This window comes from Lethenteron reissneri, chromosome 12 (assembly GCF_015708825.2).
Source record: "Lethenteron reissneri isolate LAM-NWPU_2019-01 chromosome 12, ASM1570882v1, whole genome shotgun sequence".
NCBI classification, from domain to species: Eukaryota; Metazoa; Chordata; class Hyperoartia; order Petromyzontiformes; family Petromyzontidae; genus Lethenteron; species Lethenteron reissneri.
Window position 1 is genome coordinate 2,679,739 of NC_083790.1, and position 21,451 is coordinate 2,701,189.

The 21,451-nt window shown below is 51.1% G+C and overlaps 1 protein-coding gene across 1 annotated transcript in view; it reads left to right on the plus strand.

Annotated features, from left to right (window-relative positions):
• LOC133341752 (steroidogenic factor 1-like) overlaps positions 1-21,451 on the plus strand; it is an 86,344-nt gene that overhangs the window by 22,753 nt on the left and 42,140 nt on the right. Inside the window, 4 exon segments of the mRNA XM_061550434.1 lie at positions 12,488-12,606; positions 14,092-14,233; positions 17,687-17,970; positions 17,972-18,877. Of these exon segments, the coding sequence (XP_061406418.1) occupies positions 12,488-12,606; positions 14,092-14,233; positions 17,687-17,970; positions 17,972-18,877 (1,451 nt within the window).

The window sequence follows — 21,451 nt, forward strand, 5'->3', positions numbered from 1 at the left end:
CTGTGGATCTCTGTGCAAGTCTGTGGGTCTCTATGTAAGTCTGTGGGTCTCTATGTGTGGGTCTCTATGTAAGTCTGTGGTTGTGTAAGTCTGTGGATCTCTGTGTAAGTCTGTGGGTCTCTATGTAAGCTTGTTAATCTCTATGCAAGTCTGTGAGTCTTTATGTAAGTCTGTAGGTTTCAGTGTAAGTCTGTGGGTCTCTATGTAAGTCTGTGGGTCTCTATGTAAGTCTGTGGGTTTCTGTGGAAGTCCAGTGGTGAAGTGTCGAAGAGATGCCGGATAGGGAATGACCCCGCCAGACGCGACCTGTCGATCATAGGTTTGTGAATATACCAATGTATTCTGCTGGATGGTGCAGGGTCTGGATTTAAGTGTGTGTGTAAACCGTGTGTAAACCGTGTGTGTGTGTTCGTGTGTGTTGGCTGAGTGGCGCTGTGGTTAGCGCGCCGCTCTACGAACCTGGCCATCCGAGTTCGATTTCCGCTTACGACCAATAACAGTGGCGTATATTTGAACCTTTCCTGGGCATCGCCTAGGTCTACTCAGCCTCAAATGAGTAAGTGGTGCTGTGTGTAAACATTGCCACTGTGGAGCCAAAGGTCGTGGTGTTGTGGCCACCGGCCTTCATAGGTGCTCGCAGACATCACTTGCCTCAACAGTCTGTTCCAGGCTACACGGGGCATCTTTATCTTTGTTGGCTGGGCGGTGGAGAGGCGCGTCACTCTGTGTGTACACGGCTCCTCGTGTCTGCTCCGCTGCCTCTGCGCTGCTCGCTGTGTTATCTCAGCTCTTGACGCCGCACGTAGCGTAGCGGCCTGGACACACACACACACACGGCCTGGACACACACACACATGGCCTGGACACACACACACACGGCTTGGACACACACACACGCTTGTTGCGCAACCACCACCACTAACAACCACCACGACCACCACTAGCAATGCAACGACGAGAAACACAACCACGAGGCACAACCACGAGCTACACAACCACCACCATAAAATTGACGAGGCAACAACAGAAAACGGCACTGCAACTACCAACCAATCACAACCACCACCTCCCAAAAACAATGGGACGTGCCAACAAGGGAGCTTGTTTCAAACGCGTCTCGTCAAGATGTTGGAAGACCAAAACTGCGCGCGGTCGCTCTAGAAAAGAAAATGTTTTATAGCGGCGTGTGAGGCTAATGCGAGGAACAGGGCAGACTTAATGAAACCCGCTCTATCCCATGCGGGGTAGTGGGTCCAAGCTGACAGTGAAACTCAGTCGGCAAATTTTGAATACAGTATAAACTTTCGTGACTGCAGGAATTCATATTCTTGGTTCTTTCGGTAAAGTCACGTAGATAGAAAAGAAAAATAATAAAATGAAAGTGTAATAAAAAAACTGAAAATAAAATAAATGTAAAATAAAAAAAGCAAAAAACCCAGTGGGTTTAAATTTTTTATTCTTAATTTTATTAGTATTATTTGTATTCCCAGTAGGCAAGTTACTCGGGCAAGCTATAGGTGGAAGGGTAGTAAGTCAGTAGTCGGTCAGGCAGGAGGAGAAGGGGCAGTCGATGCGGGAGGGAGGTGCGGGCGTTAGGGGAGGGGGGGTGGTGGAGAGGAGGGGGGGAGGCTGCCCCCACTGGCATGGGTCGTGGGACTCACAGCTCTATGTCCCAGGGGACAGCTGTCTTTGCCGGCCGCTCTGTCGTGGCGGGGCAAGTGGCGACTGGAGTGGGTCTTCTATCGACCCAGGGAGTACAGCGGCTCACGCTATACTCTTCTCCGCAAGAGAGCCCGAGAAAGAGTGTTACAGGGTGGAGAGGGAGGAGGGGCGGAGGGTCCTGGGGGGTGAATGTAGAGATGTACAGAGGCTGAGGAAAATGGGCAAAAGGGGTTTGAGAGTAACGTGGGTCCCATGTGCGGTGCAGATTGTGTGCACCGCACTGAGGTTGGTGGCGATCATTTCTCTCGAGAGTCAGAAGCAATTGGAGCTGTGCGCTTTCACATTTAGACTGAAAACTCATTTCTTCAGAACTGATTTTCGTGTTTAGTTTGTTGGCGTTCCCACGCAACCTCCGATGAACACGGTTGGCTACGTACGATGCGAAAGAAGTTCAACAGAGTGCATAATTCTAATAGTAGGGGGAGCGGTGATGCAGTTGTGAACGTATTGCGATATAAATTCGGCTCGCCAAGGTTCCATTACCGGCTCCAGCTAACAACGCAAAGATCTGTCAAAACTTTAACCCTCCCCGCCTCCCCGTACGCACGCGGACTTTTTACACCCCCCCCCCCCCCACCTGCGTACGTACGCTTAACGCACCCCCCCGAATCCCATAGAATATTTAATCCACGCAGAAACGATCAAGGATTAATAACATTAACGTGTTTAAGCAAACAGATAATCCACCCCGGCTACATTAAATAATTAAGTTGCGTACCCTGGCCACTTATTTTTCTGAGCTGCGTGATAGGTGGCACACGAGTGACACCTCTCCCACAGTCCCACCTCTCCCGGCAGAACTTGTTGTCTGACAGCTGAAGACACTGAACTGTGGCTCATTTGAAGGCCAATGTAGACAAATTATTATCGAGGCTTCACCGCCCCCCCCGTTTTCTATGCGTACATTGTCAGTAGACCCCCCATACGCAAGAGTACGCAATTTGGGTTAACCCCCCCTCCATGCGTTCGTACTCAATGGATGGCCCCAAACCCGCTCTACCCAAACCGCCTATCATCAGCCCGCACTGACCAGCGTGGTGAAGTAATTATAACATCACAGAGTGCGCGTGAAGTTTCAGTGCGCGAGGTTCTCTCCGTTTCATATCGAACATGCGAATCGATGACGGCCGTATTCTCCCGAAGTTAAACGCACACCCCCCCAGCCAGCCCTGGTTTTTAAAGCAAATGTTGGGTGCGTTTTAAAAATCCCGTAATTGTGTGTACGCGTGTGTGTGTGTGAGACCAGATTTGCGTAGTTTTATTGATACCTGGTACAATTAGGGGTGCGTATTACTTACAGGCGCGTCCTATAATGTCAGGAGAATAGGTAAATAAAGATCGACAATAAATGACTCGCATCATAAGGGGCACACAAGTTAATAATTATAACATTTGTGCCATAAATATAATAATCGTTATTACACAACAAATCAGTGCTATGTATACAATATAAAGTACCTATTTAATGTTCGTATATAATAAGCCCCCCATTGATCTTGTAATTGCATTGGCATTGAATCGCAGTTTGAAAGTAAAAAATAAATAGGCATAGGATCGGTGTATTAGAGGTGTTAAACTACTTTTGGCGTTCCAACTTACTCAGCCTCATGCTGCTGGCTTCATGTCACAAAGCGACGCATCGCCCTCATGCATTCGTTTTCTGACAGAGTAGTTAACACTCAAAGAGGCATTTTGAAAAGTAGCTGTAAACTGGTGACAGGTCTGTGTAGCATATTGTGTTAAAAAGCTTATTTTACGTGTATGCAATTTGTATGTGGGGAGCGGTGGCGCAGTGGTTAACACACTGCGTTACAATTCCACGGACCCACTCACAACCAATAACAGTGGCGAATGTTGGAACCGACCCTGGGCCTCTCCTAGGTCGACTCAGCCTTTAATTAGTACCTGATATTAGTAAAATAATATCAGCACCCCCCCACCCACCCCTCGTGTGCCGTGCCGGGCTTCATTAAGTGCTCGCGAACAGCACTTGCCTAACAGTTTGGTAAAAGGCTATACGGGGGATCTTTGCCTTTGTATGCAGGCCAGTATAAAGGGGATCGGTTAATAGCACTTTCCACATGCAGTCTGCATGTCTATACAGAAGTGGAAACGTTGTCTTTGATATGGAGTGTAATGAATCTGCATGCGACATGTCGCGTATTATGCAATACTTTGTGTTGGCTTTGATGGTATGGGTTTATTTCAGTTGTGATGAAGGCCCATCGTGCAGAGGGACGACACTTACCAATACCATCTGTTAAAGCAGCAGTATGTGTTTATTAGTACTGCAGAAATGTCAAAACTGGTCCATAATTTGTTTGCTTAAACAAATATTGCGGCTGGTTAACATGAAGTCTGTAAGGCCGCAATTTACACGGACGAACATCCATTTAATTTGTTTTGCTGATATATTTAAGTCGTATTTATTTAAGCGAACAACGTTACGTTTTTATATACGTATACAATTGCAGTGTATACAATTCGAATGTGTGGTTTTGACATTCAAATGCACGCTGGCAATGCCTATACAGTCATAAAACATATATTGTATAGACTGTAGTGAAAGCGAGTGTAATTATCGTGACAGATGTACAAATGTTAGACTTGTATACACTGCAGTACATACACTCTATAGACTGCACATTCTCTGCGATATATATTTTGAAACGATACACAATGTATAACATACTGTCAAACTGGTGTGTGCGCATTCACCACAGTATCCTATGCCGGTCAGATGCGTGTATGTATATACACACACACACATGACTAAGTACACATTTTCTATGTGGTTACATCCATGCGTAAATACGTAGTCAATATGCACTGCAGTGAATTTTATCGAAGTGGGGATGGCATAAATTGCGATGTACATTTTTCTCAATCAGTCTATGAACAAAAATAACCCCCAAACAAGTCAACAACACCGCCTTTAAAACGTATAAAATTTTCGACGTTTCGGGCAACAGCCCTTCTTCAAATCACTTATAAGCAGCTTTTGAGCTTTCCTGACCACTGTTTTGCCAGCATCGTTTTTATTAAGCGGGCAGATCCTCCGGGCAGGTTTTAACTTTTCTAAATATGATCATAATCTACAATATGCTCACGTTATCATGCACATACTAAGCTAACAGGTGTACATGTGTACGCATGTGCACGCGCGTTTAAATTCATACGCGTTTAATAATAAAATAAATAAGTCTACGGCCCCTTTTTGAATCCACTGTTGGATAAGGACGTCCGTACAACATTGTCGGTCAAAAGCTGTTGTTGCATTTGACCATACTTCACCACGCTGGTCAATGGCGGTTGGTGACGTTTACATTTCTATGCATTTGTTAAAAACGAACTCATACATACGCGTATGTGTGTACAGTCTATACGTCGCTCTGTATTGTACTTGTATACACAGTATATATGCGTATATGTTCATAACTACGTAGTATACATACAGTATATGTATACTGTCATATAGATATTGTAGTTCACCAATCGCCACATCGGCACCTGATCTCGGGATGCAGCAGATTCTTAATCTCTGCGTTCGCAAATCGAGGCCATGCGGTCTACGTGTAGACTCTCTGTACCTCTCTCACCACGAGATCCCAGCATCGCACCGTGCGCGGGGTAGTTTCAAAGCTCGCCTTAAACTAAAAGTTGTACCCGTACGGTCAACACGCTTCCGTGCGTCCACCCCTTCTCAGCTCCTTCGGCAAACAGCTCTCAACAATCTATTGTATTATTTCGTAAATGTTTGTACTTTATAAGTTGCACGAGATTGTTGCGCCGAGCGCGTTTTAGTCCGGCGCCTTGAGATCCTCGTTTAATGTCGCGCGTCATACATAGAGACATCATTCTGATTATACGGTGTGGGCGGAGGGGGTGGTGGCTCCATCCAGCAGTGGATTGAGAAAAGTCTCCGTTGCTTTCGCGAGGATGCGATACGGCCTCGTGCGCAGCGGTGGTTCAAACTAAATAAATAAACGGAGTATTACTTACTGCCACCTTTCCAATCGTATGTGTCCCTCTGCGTACGAACAACACACACGTAACGGTCGTTTTGTTAACACATTCCGTCATCGAACGGCTGCACGGTATTTTCCGAGTGACGTATAACGTGTACTTTATTTCACCTTTATTTAACCAGATAAAGAACCCAAGAAGTCAGCAAAAATAAATTACCACACACACAATAATAAATAGTACAATTACAATATGAAACATTAAAAACAAGTCCAATGGCCCATGCCATTTTCTTCTATCACAGCTTTGAAATCAGCCGGTGATAGCATCTTGTCCACTTTTAAAATCCTTTGTAATTCATTCCAGGACCGAGGAGCATGATAGGACAAATTTTGTTTCCACATTTTCATCGTTGCCCTAGGAACTGTTGAAGAGAGCACTTACTGAGAACGAAGGCTGCATGCTTGTGATGTATATCTATATTTTAGCAGCCATTGCTTTTTTTTAATACAAGGAAGAATTGTTAAACCGGTCTCGACTATTATTTGTCTCATCAGCAGTGCCAAGCCAGGCCTGCTGCTTGAACGCATGCTGTTTGAACTAGCCCGATGTGCTCAGGGAAAAAGGAGGACGTTCCTCTCGGCTCGAAACGGGGCCTAACCTGCTTCAACGCAAAACAAACCAAAAAAACTGTAACGCAATAACGGCAAGGATCAGGCGTTCCGTTTGCCTATTTGATCACTTCAATTCTCTGCACCACGGACGCTCAATGATCATTACGTCTCTCTTGGTTACCGATTCTAATGACTCATCCCCCGCTCCCCCCACTTAATTGTTATTTATATACCTACGTTGCCCACCAGCCCCCACCCACCCTGCTTAATGCATTGTTAAAGGCTTTGGCCAGCGTGCCACGGAATAATATAGAGTGTCTACGGCGACACGTATATCACGAGCACACGCATTGTCCCCATTGTGTCGCGGCCAAATATATGGGCTCGCGGGTTGCTTTCAGCCACCACAGAATAGGGACCCCGCGAGCCACTCTCTACTGCTGCCCTACCAGCGGCACATTCTCTCTCTCTCCCCGTCAGTCCCCCGAGGTCGACTCAGCCTCAAATGAGTGTAAAACGTCGCCACTGGGGAGACAAAGGCGGCCTTGCGCTGTGCGTGGTGCTGGCCACCCAAACTCCCTCGTGTGCTGCGCGAGCGTTCGTAGGTGCTACTCGCTAACAGCACTTGTCCCAACAGTCTGTTAACGGCTATATGGGGGACTTTTGTCTTTGTTCGTGCCGCGGCTACGCCGCGTCTGTTGTGTGGCGGGCAGGCCTTAACACGTGCTCGCAAACAGCACTTGCCCCAACAGTCGGTGTAGGCCACACGGGGGACCTTTGTATTTATAAATATACACGCATACTACCAATCATTACCCACCCCTATAGTATACGAAAGGAAATAGAAAGTAATCATTCCTATCAGCTATGACCAACCCACTGCTGGAATGAAGGATTCCGCACGCGGTTATTGGTCGTGGGAGATGTTGCTGGTCAGGGGGGTGGGCGGGTGGGGGAGTGTTTCATCACCGGTTCTCACTATCTCTCTCCACTGATGGCAACTAAGGTCTATAATGCAGCCCGCTAACCGCTGCGCCACCGCTCCCTCCGTTCAACACGTAGGCGCATGGGATCTTTTTCGTGTCGAGTATTCCCCAGATGAATGTTTCCCCACCCACGTGAATTTGTCACGTTCGTTGTAATGTTCACCGCGCGTCGGGGGTTGTCGCACTGCGTAATGCGATGCACCTCTCTTCACCGACGTTCGAGTCGCGGCTTACATCGGCTGGCAGGTGAAGTCTAAACCGGTGCTTGGGGTTTACCGTTACCCTTCGCCCGCCTGCATCGAGCAGCCGTGGTGAAGTATGGTCAAACAACCCCCAGGAATGACACGGCGTCGGGAGAGGCCTTAATCCCGCAGAGGGTTGACGAAGGGCTGGACATTTATGAAATAGAGCTTCATAGCTCATCGGATTTTTGCAGTATGAATATATTTTCTGCTTCTGAATTATTGTGCACTTTGTTTAAATATTTTTAATGTTGCGAAAATCCACAACTTTTCGGGACGTTTCACATTTTAATCTCGTACACAGTTGCCAAGAAAATCTGCACGATTGTGAAGCGTTTGGGAATAAAATTATCGGTACGCAATAGTTGTGCGTAATAAAGTAAAACAATGTAACGGAATGCTTCCTTGGTGGAGCGGCGAGCCCACTGGACTTACAAGCCCGGAGTTTGAATCTTGACTTAAAGCTTTCGTGACTGCAGGAATTCATATTCTTTGGGTCTTTCGGTAAAGTCACTTTGAACCTATCTCCGTGATTTTACCGATTTTTACTGAACGACCCAAAGAATATGAAAGCCAGAGAGTTCGCCTCTGGGTCTACCCACGGCGGTATGAACGGGCGTACAAATGGAGAGTGGGTCCCTCCCATCTCGTCCAAGACATCTGGTGGTCGTGACAACATCGGCCAAGATACTGGAGCTCTCGGGACCCTCCCTGGAGTGCTCTCTCGTATGGAGGTCCGTCCATCAACAGTGTCATAAGCAAGCATCTGCAGGGCTGCACATTCATTTATACACCCTTGGATACCAACACATTAATAATAAAAACTATTAAACTATAGAAACTATTTATTTTAGCAGGTAAGGTCCATATTCTTGGTTCTTTCGGTAAAGTCACGTAGAAGGGAAATAATAAAATAATAAAAATAAAACATAATAAAATACAATTCTTATGTTTTTTTCCCCCCTTCTACGTGACTTTACCGAAAGAACCAAGAAGATGAATGCCTGCAGTCACGAAAGCTTTAAATCAGGTAAGGCCCATTGAGCCATGTAGCTATTTTTTCAGAAGTGACCTGGCTCTCACAAATGACAGCCCAACGAAGCGGCTTGTCACGTGGAGATTTATAGCAGCCAAATACTCTGAACGCACGTTTCTAAATGGGGAGGGAAAACCCGGAGAAAAATCCACGCTAGCACGAGGAGACAGAACATGCAAACTCAACATATACAGCAGGCGTCAGGGTTGGGATCGAACCCACGACCTCCTGTATACCAGGCGAGGTAGTTAACATCTCCTAGCCACCATGGCGCCCCACGGTGGCTAGGAGATGTTCGTGTGGAGATACGAATCTGCGATGTGGATTATTGACATCGCAGGATGGTGGGGAGGCTCTCATCCAGCAGTGGATTGATCACGGCTGATGACGATGATGTGGAGTTACGGAGAATACCCATAACGCTGCCCCCTAGAAAGAACCAGTCGTCCGAGGCTCTATTAACCCTAATAACGCTTTTTTCACATACTTAGATCGCGTCAATATAAATGTCTCGTTAATCCATCACCACCCGACACAGCCAATTAGTAAGGTTTGTCACGTAAACAAAACGTGCCAATTAGTTACTATTTAAAACTTTCGTGACTGCAGGGATTAATCTTCTTGGTTTTTTCGGTAAAGTCACGTAGAATGGAAATAATAAAATATTAAAATAAAACATAATTAAAATAAAATTCTCACGACGTTTCGGCCACAACGCAAGCAGCTGTCCTCAGGTGAAGAACAGGTCTGTCGGAAAGACAGCGTCCGAAATAATAAAACAATAAAAATAAAACATAATGAAATAAAATTCTCACGACGTTTCGGACGCTGTCTTTCCGACAGCCCTGTTCTTCACCTGAGGACGGCTGCTTGCGTTGTGGCCGAAACGTCGTGAGAATTTTATTTAATTATGTTTTATTTTAATATTTTATTATTTCCATTCTACGTGACTTTACCGAAAGAACCAAGAAGATGAATTAGTTACTACTGCAGCACGCACCGGTGTGTCGGAGAGTACACCCACGACATTTACAATCTGAGTACGACGTTTCGCTGGTGATTACATCCGACTTCATCAGGCTATTTGCCAGAATTGTGCCCAGTGAAGGTTCTTCATCACAAATGCGGCTGCTGCTGCGTCTCCTCCTCCGCGCCGCGCGAATGTTTGCCGAGCAAACACGCCCGGCGGACAGGTTGATAAGCCAACACTTGGCATTTTCCCCCGCAGTGTCAGTTCTTCCACCAGGGAAAGTTGACACGTGTTACTGGCTGCCTCAAACCCACACACCTCCCCCCCCCCCCGTAACTTCCTCCCAATCAGCCGAATCTTTGACGAAAAGTTCAATACGTGCACAGAGTGACTTGTTTACACGGTGCCCAGGCACCACATTTAACAGCTAAATTGTGCACACCACTGCCAGCGGAAGGTCCTCCGGCTAGACTCTAGAGGGACAGAGTTCTAGAGAAGCCCTCGGGGACAGTTGGTCAGCGCTCCCACGTTGACCAACAGACATCTTAGAGAGGGAGTGGGAGTACTCGAATATCGTACACCCACCCACTCGTGACTTGCCGACTCACCGCCGATGGACACATCTAACCGTCGATCTCTGGATTGTAAGTCCAGGCGTGGTCCACCGTGGCAGCTTGTGGTACATAGCTAGACAAGGCGGTGATGGTGGTGGTGGTGTGGTGGTGCATCGCGCTGTGAACCCGGCGGGCGAATCTGAGCTCGGTTTATATTGAGTATTTGCCTTCGATAAATGTCCACGCAATGACGAGCCACTTCGGTGAGCTCTCATTTTGCGATAGCAAAGGTCGCTTCTGAAAAAGAGCCACGCAGCTCAGTGGGGGGGGGGGGGGGGGCTTACACCTGGTTAAAATAATAAACATCTCTTCGTTTATTGTTTAGGTTCCTGGCCACGGCGCAGATAAGTAGCGAGCGATATTCGAACGGGTTGTTTGGCCTCACCGTAGCCAACCCGCCCGCACCGACGTGGTGAAGTATGGTCAAACAGCGCCGTCGGGGAGGCAGGCACATGCGGATACAAGGAGCGTTTTTGCCCTCAGCCGCCCCTGATGAGGTTAATGGCAGGTCACCGAGGCACGCGTTGATAATTTAAACGTGCTTACCACGTGGAGGAGGAGGGGGATGGGAGTGGGGTGCAACTCGTCACACGGTTGTTTGCGGTCAGAGTTATTCTTTTACAAAAATTGCCCACGCTATCTCGGAGTCCCAAAAACCCGTGCGGTCAGGCACTTCCCATATTTACCAAGTTTCGGTTGATACGCTGAAACTGGATGGAAGTGTTGCTGGGGAATTGGGGGGGGGGGCTCTGATGGGAGATGGGCGGGGGGGGTGGGGGGGTTACCCGGGAGAGAGAGAGAGAGAGTGGGTTGGGATTTGGGCCGGTGAGTGATGGTAATGTGAGAAATATCACCGCAATTAAACCGTCTAGTCCCTCCCGCCACCCCTCCCCGACTGTCTCCCCTTCCTCTGATCTTCTCCCTCCGTGCCACATCCCACGGGATTAGTCTTCACTACCAACTCGCACCTTCATAGAGCCTCTTCGTCGAAGCCGTGGCCCCTGCAGAAGTGTAGTCGTTCACGACGAAGGAGGCGTCATCGTGGCCAATCCACGCTGCCACTCCTCAACCACCTCGATGCAAAATTTGTCGCTGATGCTTTCCAGCAATATCGGCCATACAAAATAAGTTAAAGTCACGATCATCGTCGTCATCGTGATTATGATCATCGTCATCATCAACCCTCCCGCAGCGCTCTTCTGCACGTTACCTTGAATCAACGCACCCTGTATGTGGCCATTCCGCAGGGCACTAGGACGCTAAGCAGGTTTGAGCCTGGTTGGGATTCAGCGCTACTCGCATTGGATACTGCCTGAAAGTTGGCAGGCATTTGTAGCCTTGAGTAGCGAGGCAGTCAGGCGATTGCAGCGCAACAAATGATATTTGAATCTGTCTGGGCAGAGAATTGAGTGTTTATGCTGTTCTATAAGTGTTCTGGGTTTTCCCAGGGTAGTCCGGATTACTTCCCACTCCAAGCCAAAACTCTCATTGAATGCAACTGGCCAACACATCCCAGTTTAGCACAGAACCCTGCTGACATTAACAAAAAAAGTCCTGAAACTCCGTAAGACCTTTCTAAGGATCAAATATAGGCACGTGGCATGTGTTGAATATGTAAATAATGTCCCTGTGAAATCTGCAAACTATGCCACGAGTGAGTGAGTCAGGCCCAGAGTTTGTGAGACTTGTGAGTCTGAGTAAGCGTTGATTTTATTATTAATATAACTTTGGCTAGGCTATCAGGGTAGCAGCGGTTTGGTGGTTTATCTGTTGCGCTGCACTATGAACCCAGCCACCTGAGTTCAATTCCCAGCCGAGGTTGCCATCAGTGTCGCAAGACATCTGAACCGATCCTAGTCTCGCCCCCTTAAGCAACCCGCACCGACCAGCGTGGCGAAGTATGGTCAAAACAACCCCCACGACCGACGCAGCGTAGCGAGGCATTCATCCAGCAGTGGATTAACAAAGGACAATTATTATCACGTGTTTTTTACACGTGCTCAACTTTGAGAATATTTCTCAACACTACATCGGTATGTCGACACGTGCACGCGTGTGTGTGTTTATCTTTGTGGTGTAGAGGCGTGCAAGCGCACCTAGCCTGCCACTTGGGAGTCTGTGTGTGTCTGTGTGTATATGTACGCGCGTGTGAGTGTGTCAGTCCGAAATGAGTACCTTGGGGGAGACAAAGGCAGCCGGCCACTCCCACCCCTCCCTCGAGCGCAATCGCCCGGGACTCAACAGGCGCTCGCCAACCGCGGCACTTGCCCCAACAGTCTAATAATGCAGGCCACCTGGGGGATCTTCGCCTCTGTGTTTGCGTGCGCGCCCACGCAGGCGAGGGGCACAAGGTGCGCGAGTTCCCCTACGAGGAGGAGCTGGACGAGCTGTGCCCGGTGTGCGGGGACAAAGTGTCGGGGTACCACTACGGCCTGCTCACCTGCGAGAGCTGCAAGGTGCGCACACACACCTGGACACCTGTGTGGGCCTCTACAGGGCGGCCCGTCTACCTGTATACACTGACACAGCACACCTACAGCCTGCACGACACACACATGGACACCTGTGTGGGTCTCTACAGGGCGGCCCGTCCACCTGTATACACTGACACAGCACACCTACAGCCTGCACGACACATACCTGGACACCTGTGTGGGCCTCTACAGGGCGGCCCGTCTACCTGTATACACTGACACAGCACACCTACAGCCTGCACGACACACACATGGACACCTGTGTGGGTCTCTACAGGGCGGCCCGTCCACCTGTATACACTGACACAGCACACCTACAGCCTGCACGACACACACCTGGACACCTGTGTGGGCCTCTACAGGGCGGCCCGTCCACCTGTATACGCTGACACAGCACACCTACAGCCTGCACGACACACACCTGGATACCTGTGTGGGTCTCTACAGGGCGGCCTGTCCACCTGTATACACTGACACAGCACACCTGTACCCTCTAGAACACACCAGTACCCACTGATTTGCTTAGCTTTACAAGCCTCCACAACATATTTATCTGTACATGCAACAGTTTCTATGAAACACCTGTGACAGCTGTCTATTGTGTACCTGTGAAAGTCTCAGTGATACATCTGTACCACCCGTGTCAGTCTATGGTTTCTACAAACATGCCTAGGCACCCGTATGCACCGATAAAGCAGACCCATGGCCTCTGTGAAACACCTGTGACCATTGGCTAACTCGACACACCTGTGCACCAGTGACAACACCAACAACAACACATACACCCGGGTTTCCTTTACAACACATCTGTTCTTTTGTTAAGATAAACAAAACAATATGCACACATCCATATTGATATCATTTACTTTAAAAATGTGTAGAGTTTCTCGTAATAAAGAGTGGATATTTATATATTTTGCACCCCAGGCATTTCTTGTAATAGAGGCCCACTGTCTCAATGTGCTGTGACCTGCAAAGGAAAGTTCACTCGCTGATTGATTTATCGATTGCGGAGATACATTATCTCGCTTACCTACGTGTGTGCGTATGTGTGTGCGTGTGTGTGTAAGTGTGGGCAGTGGTGACGTGTGGCTGATGGGTTCGTGAGGGAGTGGTAGTGTAGTGGTTAGCACGATGCCCTATGAATGTTTGCATGCATGTTGCATTCCTTTCGCACCGAGCGTAGCCAACCGTGCATCGAACCCGAGTTCGATTCGGCCAACACCAGTGCCGATTATCTGAACTGGTCCTGGGCCTCCCCGAGGTCGACTCAGCCTGAAATGAGTACCTATGTAAACATCAGGAGACAAAGGCAGCTGGGCGTGGTGTTGGCCATGCCAGCCATTCAGAGGTGCTCGCTAACAGCACTTGCCCCAAAAGTCTGTCCTTCTTTCGTATGGTCTGTTAAAAGTCTGTCAAGGCTACACGGGTGATCTTTGCCTTGTCTTGGTACGCACGCGCCTGCAGGGCTTCTTCAAGCGCACGGTGCAGAACAACAAGCGCTACACGTGCATCGAGAGCCAGAGCTGCCCCATCGACAAGACGCAGCGCAAGCGCTGCCCCTACTGCCGCTTCCAGAAGTGTCTCAGCGTGGGCATGAAGCTGGAAGGTGAGCACTGTCGCTCTCTCTCTGGCTCAACTCGGGCGTTGTTGCTTTACACGCCCTATATATATGTGTAAACATCGGTCGCAAGTTTATGCGGAGTAGAGGTTTATATTTCGGGTGAGATCGCGTAAATGTAAATGTGTCGTTAACCCGGCACCTCCACCCGACACAGCCAATTGGTGAGGTGTGGCGTGTACACAATGCGTGGCCAATGAGTTTCTACTTGGGCACACACACCGCCGGTGTGCTGGGGAGCAAACCCACAGCATTTACAAGTTTATGATTCAGAAATAAATGGATAGCGCGGTTTGCTGGACCACAGCTCCAAAAAGGTGTCAATGAAACGACAAGTGGCCGGAATCAAACAGCACCGTGAAAGCGCGTGGGATAAAATAATTAAACACGTTCCTTGACTTGAGCAGGGTTATTATTGTTGTTGTTATTATTATCGCTATATGAATCGTAAATAGAATTAGAATAGAAAGTTGCCTGAAATAGACGATGGTGGTGAGGAGGAGAAATTCCAAAATGGAGCAGTGTGGAATTAAGGGTGCAGGTAACAAGGGGGAGAGAGACAGAGGGGGAGAAATTTCCAGACTGTGGGAGCAGCATGAGGAGATGGAGCAACAGAGGAGCCGTTAGTGCTGGGATCCGTGCCGGCCACTTGGGTTCAGCGTCGGCAATAGCGAGTTTCCTGAGAGCCATTCAGCCAGAGTGTGTCATCAGACGTAAGGTAATGCTTTGGTTGGCATTATTACAAACCCTCTTTATACGTGTGTAAATACGGCTCGGTTTAAATACACACACATTTATATAAATACAATCCATGGCACAAAAGCTTTGCCAATTATTCTCCTATACAAATGTGAGTTTTTCAGCGTCATTATTTGGAGTCTCCACGTCACCTCCCCCCCCCACATTCCCGCTCGCGGTCAGTTAATATCGGCTCCTAACAAGCAAACAAAAAAACCCTATCGTTTTGTGAAGCTGCGTTAATGCAGAGACACTCCTTTCTGTCCGGCCGTTAATTAATTTAGCGTGAGTGCCCGATTGTGCCGGGACCTCGACACGGCGATGATGAAGCTGTGCCCCCCCCCCCCCCACTGCACAGACCCCCCCCCTCCGCCCCCCCAACACCTCGCTCCGCCGCTTTGTGTGTGTGCCGAGTGTGCGCGTTGCACGAAAGCACTCGGCGCCGAGGCCTCTGCGTGCTATTCACCAATTGCCGAGACCACGTGTAGCACAGAGACAAAGATCCCCCGTGTAGCGTGAACAGACTGTTGGGGCAAGTGCTATTAGCAATTAGCGCCTATGAAGGCCCGCATGGCACACGAGGGGGTTGGCTGGCCAACACCACGCCCGGCCGCCTTTGTCTCCCCATTGGTGATGTTTACACACCGCACTAGGTACTCATTTGAGGCTGAGTGGACATAGGGGAGGCCCATGACCGGTTCAGATAATCGTCACTGGTGTTGATGACTGTGAGCAGGAATCAAACTCAGGTCGCCGGGTTTGAAGTGCATTGCGATAACTGCTACACTACCGCTCCCAACATGCATGCAGGCACACACAGGCACGCACATACACCCTCGCACACACGTCATCCAGCCTAAACAAACATGCTCTCTCTTGCAGCACGTAGGCATTCGTTTTCATAATTTGTGAAATGTTCTCGATATGCTGAGGTCTGTTTCCAAAGCACATGTATGGAGGACAATAATTTCTGTATTTAAAAAAATATTGTTATTGTTATTATTAAGGCAGTGCTTCTGCTAGGACAAATAACACAGTCTCTGGATTATCTATTTTTTTGCTGTATTGCAAAGAAAAAGTTGCGGGTGAGTCTCATTGTCTGGTAGGTGTGAGTGTGTGTGAGTGTTAGTGAGCGTGTGCACATGCTACTGCACGTGTGTGTATCTGTGTGTGCTGTTGTGTGTGTACTTATCATAGAATTAGGAAAATACATAGGCTGACGTTTTGGCAAATTACCCTTTGTGAGAGAAATTGGCAGGATCATTGGCCGACATGCAGTTGGAGATCGTACTGCACACTGTGGGGCCCTTGGATGCAGTTGACAAATTGTCAACACTGACAATTTGTCAAATGCGTTTCTTAAAAAAAACACACACAAACATATTTCCATTTATCGACACTGAATAGCAAACAATCCATTCACATTTAGTTTACATTTTACATGTATGCTTTCACGACCAATATTATGTATCATTCATAATGTTTTTTTATTTTATTTGGGGTAGGTCTTGCAAAACTTTGTCCTAAACCCTCCGCCACCCGACCGAGCCAAACAAATGAAGTTGTCACATGATGGGCAAAAATATGCCAATACATTTGGAGGAATATAAAAAAGCGCAAGGTTTTTTGTCAATTCCATGCGTAGACATTTCACCGGCGATTACACCGAGTAACAGCAGCAGCATCATCATCATAATCAGCTGTTGCCGGCAGCTCAGCTCTCGCCAGATTAGCTCCGTCGGGCGGCGGTGGCTATCGCTTAAAAAATCGCCGTCCGCACCTCCGCCACGATCAAACCCAAAACAAAACCAATCGCGAGCCTAACCACCCGCGCTGCGAAGCCGCCAGCGAGCGTGGTGAACCACAGCAAGGGAAGCGAATGCCGCCGGTTGGGGAAGTTTTAGGCGCGCGAGGTCCCTGGCTGGGGGTAGCGCTCGGTCGTTTTTTGCCCGGAGAGTCTCTGCGATGGCTGCCGACCGGCACCTGCGAGCAGCAGCAGAGACGGACGCTTCGGGCCAAATAAATTCTTGCCACCCCCCGCCCCCTCCCTCCCGCCTCCCCCCCCTGGGGGGCCGTAGGATGAGCACATTTGAAATCGCGCAAACGAAGAGGCCCAATTCCCACGAACCGCGCGGCGCAGCGCGGGAGCCAACGTTTCGTGGTACGAGCGGGGGCCAAGACGAACGATTTAGGATTGAGTGTGGTGGGCGGAGGAGGGAGGGGATGGGGGATTGCGGTTGAATGGAGTTGTGCGACGTGAAGCAGCGTTTCATATCTGCCTCCGCTGTGTGTTTGCATCTGCGATCGTCATTATCGCGGCGCAACACAAGTTTGTCGAGTTTCATTTCGCATTGAAACCCGCGAGAACAACATTCTTCTTTTTTCTCGGTTGCAACGCGCACGCACGCAGCCACCCTATGGGAGTCCGTGCAGATGGAGTGTGCGTGTGCTTTGTAACGGCGTAGATATGCAGCCCCAGAGCAGCCATAAAAATGCGTTGCAGCTCGAGGCCCCCCCCCCCCCCCCCCAATCGTGTATGGCACATGACAGCGTTTGCGTGACATCGCACGCATCGCGTTCAAAATCGGTTTAAATCTAATGGATTCCCGCCACGCGCCACGCGGCTGAAACCGATCGATCATCGCCCCCCCTCCCCCTCGGCCTCTCCCCGCTCACGGTTGGCCTTTTTGTTGTTCCCGCCAGCCGTGCGAGCCGACCGCATGCGCGGCGGGAGGAACAAGTTCGGCCCCATGTACAAGCGCGACCGGGCCCTCAAGCAGCAGAAGAAGGCGATCATCCGTGCCACGAGCGGCCCTGGCATCCTCAAGATGGAGACGTCGCCGGAGCAGGCCAACCACCACCTACCGCCAGCTGCACCACCACCAGAACCACAACCACCACCAGCACCACCAGCACCACCAGCACCACCACCACCACCAGCAGCAACAGCAGCAGCAGCAGCAGCACCACAACCACCACCAGCACCACCACCAGCACCACCACCACCAGCACGATGACTTTGAGCAGTCGGCGAGCGTGACGCCGCTGTCGTACGGCCACGGCTCGGCGCGGTGCGGCTACGCTTTCCCGGCGGTGGCGGCGGCGCCCCCGTCGGCCGGCCCGCAGTCGGAGTTCGAGCACCGGGGTCAGTTCACGGAGTCGCCGGGCGGCGTGCCGCTGCCGTGCTCCTATCCCGCGGCGTACGTCAGCCGCGGCATCAAGTCGGAGCACGGTGACCCGTACGCCGACGGCTCGCCGGACGCGTACCTGTCGTCGGGCGTGCCCGGCTACTCGCCGATAGAGCGCCACGCCGACCCGTACGGCGTACACGACCACGCCGCCGACTCGCCCGTCTACCCGGTCCTGCGCGTCTCGCCGGGCTGCGCCGGGCTGGCTGCGTCGCCCGCCTACCCGGGCGCCACGGTGTCGCCGTCCTACCCCGGCGTCGGCGCTTCCCCCGGCTACCCGAGCGCGGCGGGGAGCGGCGCTTCACCGCTGCTGGCGCCACCGCTGCCGGCGCCGCGGGCGCCGCCGCCGGACGCCGCGGTGCCGCAGTTGCTCGCCGAGCTGATGCGGTGCGAGCCGGACGAGGAGACGACGCGGGCGCGCGTCACAGCGCAGCTGCAGCAGGACGAGTGGGGAGTCGGCGGCGGGGTCGGCGGAGGAGTCGCGGGTTTGGGGCCTGGCGCCGGCTGTCTCAACGCCTTCGCCGGGGCGGGCGCCGTCGGCCGGGCGCGGCACGCGGGCGCGGGGTTGGCGTCGCACCACCACCACCACCACCTGCCCCGCGCCGACCACCCCTCGGCGTTCGCCCTCATGTGCAAGATGGCCGACCAGACGCTGTTCACGCTGGTCGAGTGGGCGAGGAGCAGTGTCTTCTTCCGCGAGTTGAAGGTGCGTGGGTTCACAACGCTGCGGTCGGGCTCCATGAGGAAGCAAATTCGCGGCACGGAAGCCGTCGATGCAAAACACGCTTGCAAATTGTGCCTTTTTCCACTCCGGTTCGTGTGTCCCCGTTTTGGTGTGTGAACCTTCGATCGATCTGTCCGGTTTTCAGTCCCCGATAGCATTGCAGCTGCACAACTTAAACTCACGGTGGATCATCACGGACGGATGCGACGCGTGGACGCTCGCAACCTCAGTTGGCGTGCGTTATAAAATCCGCCCGTGTGTCCCCGTTCGTTTATCGTGTACTTCGTGCGGGGTTGCGTAGGCCTTGTTTGAAACATTCACAGTCGCTCGGACGCTTAAAAATACAAAGGTTACTTAGAGAGAGGATGTTTTGCATGGCCACGTGTCTCTAAAGAGTGGTTGCAGAGTTTTTCCACAGTAAAAGTTCATAACGGGGGCGGGGGGGGGGGGGTACTGGGGGCGGGGGGGCTTGACACTCTTTCTCGGACTAGAGCAGCGGAGGTCGTTCGCTGCAATGAACATTGCTGCCGAAAAAGCCCCTGCCCATATGTTTTTACATCCAACATTTATTTTTACCAGGAAAGGCCCACTGAGCAATAGAGCTCTTTGTCAGAAGCGACCTGGCCATCACTGATGATAGTTTCAAAGATGCGGCCTATCATCGCGTGGACATTTACAGCAGCCAATCACCTCTGAACGCGGGACGCCGATTCTAAACGTGGAGGTAGCAAACCGGAGGAGCCGGAGAAAAATCCACGCGGGCATTGAAACAGGCCTCAAGTGATCAGGGCCTCGTTTTGCCACTACGGCATTGGCCCTGTGCGCAGGTGTCACCACCTGTGTCCTTTTTTTTAGCCACCTTTGTGTTTAACGCGCCGACGAGATAAATACGTGTGCGTGTTGCATGCACGCTTTGTGGAAACCGTCGACCCACGAGTTCAATTCCCGCCCGTGGGTCGCGTCGGTGCCGAGTGCGATCCGGACCGGTCCTGGGTCATTTCCCCCGTGGTGAAGTATGGTCAAACGACGTCACGTAGTTGCCGTGGGTCCTGGTGCAAGCGATGAAACAGAGCCCCCTGTCAAATGTAGCCCGGTGGCCCGGCCCCCCCCCCCCCCACCCACTGCCTCCCGGCGCAGTTGCACCGCCTGCGCACTCGCTAGCTAGGCCACCGAGGACGCGGCATAATGGAGACATTCATCCAGCAGTGAATTTACAAAGAAAAAAATATTACTTATCATATGTGCGTGCGATATATATATAAAATAGTGTGCGTGGATTGTATCTGTACGCACACACGTGCGTGCGTTTGTGTGTATATAAAACATTGGACGGAATCATCGCGGATTCTCCCCACGGAGGAGACTTCTCGAGAAGAAAAAAAGATTCCCAGCGCTCCACGAAACTTTAAAAGATAAAACTTTATCACGTGCATTAATGGGATAAGCAGATATCGCGAGCGTTTTCTTTTTTTTTCGACGAAGCGGAGGCGAGTTACCATCTGCGTTCTCCCCCCACCCACCCCGCCGCCCTCCACGCGAGCCGCGCCTTCCCGCGCGCAGTGTGAATTGTTAACGAAATCTGCCTCTGGAGGCGCGGCGTTAAGAGGCGCTGGGAAACTCAGCTGCGATCGGCCACCGGTGCTCGGAGAGCCATGGGGCTCCGCGGCATGGGAAGCAACGGGGCGGGGGGGGGGGGGGGGTCACCGCCGGCGCTGATGCGCAATGTGCTCCGGCAGACCCCAACGCACGTTTGAGATTTCTACAAAAAAAAACTGAATCCGCGGAAAAAGAGTTGCGACGTCACTCCAGAGCGGGCGGGGTGGTGGTGGTGGGGGGGTGACGAGCGAATGATCGGATAGCGCTCGTGTCTCTTTACGGCAGCCAGATGCTAAAAGGGCCCCCCCCCCACCCCCCCAACCCCCCCGACCTTAGACACTCGGCTCTCCAGACTCCAAAGTTCGCACCTGGGCTGACATTCGCTGCGCGAATGGAACGGGCATTGCGCGCGCGAGCGAGCGCAAGGGGCGAGGGATGAGAGTCGCTCGCCCCTGAGGTGTCTCGCTCCTCTGCACCTGTCGGTAAACTTCGCCGCCGATTCGAGCTCCGTTTCTCAGTCGCAGCTCGGAAGGGCGCGGGTTGCTTAACCGCTGTGTAGGTTTTCTCGGAGCCCGACGTCCGACGTTTCGCAAACCACGTGCTGGGAAACTAACTTCTTCGGAAACGTCGTTCGGATAATAAAAAAACCCTCCGCGGCACTCAACTCGAAAGAACACAACGGAGAGAGCTACGGTTGTTCACATTTTTAACGCGCAACTCCTCCGGCAGCTGTGCGGAGCCAGTTGTTACACAGGTAGATCGATCAGCAGTGGCGGTGGTTCGTCGCTGGTCCTTTTGTAGATAACGGGGGGGGTGGGGGTGGCCGGGGGGGGGGTGGAATCGACTTCACAGTGAATTAGCACGCAGAGAAGTCACGTCAACGTTTCAGCGTTCGGCTGCTGCCTCCCTCTGTTGCGTCACGCTGAAGACGTGTGAGCGTGCGGCACGCGGCCGCGTTTG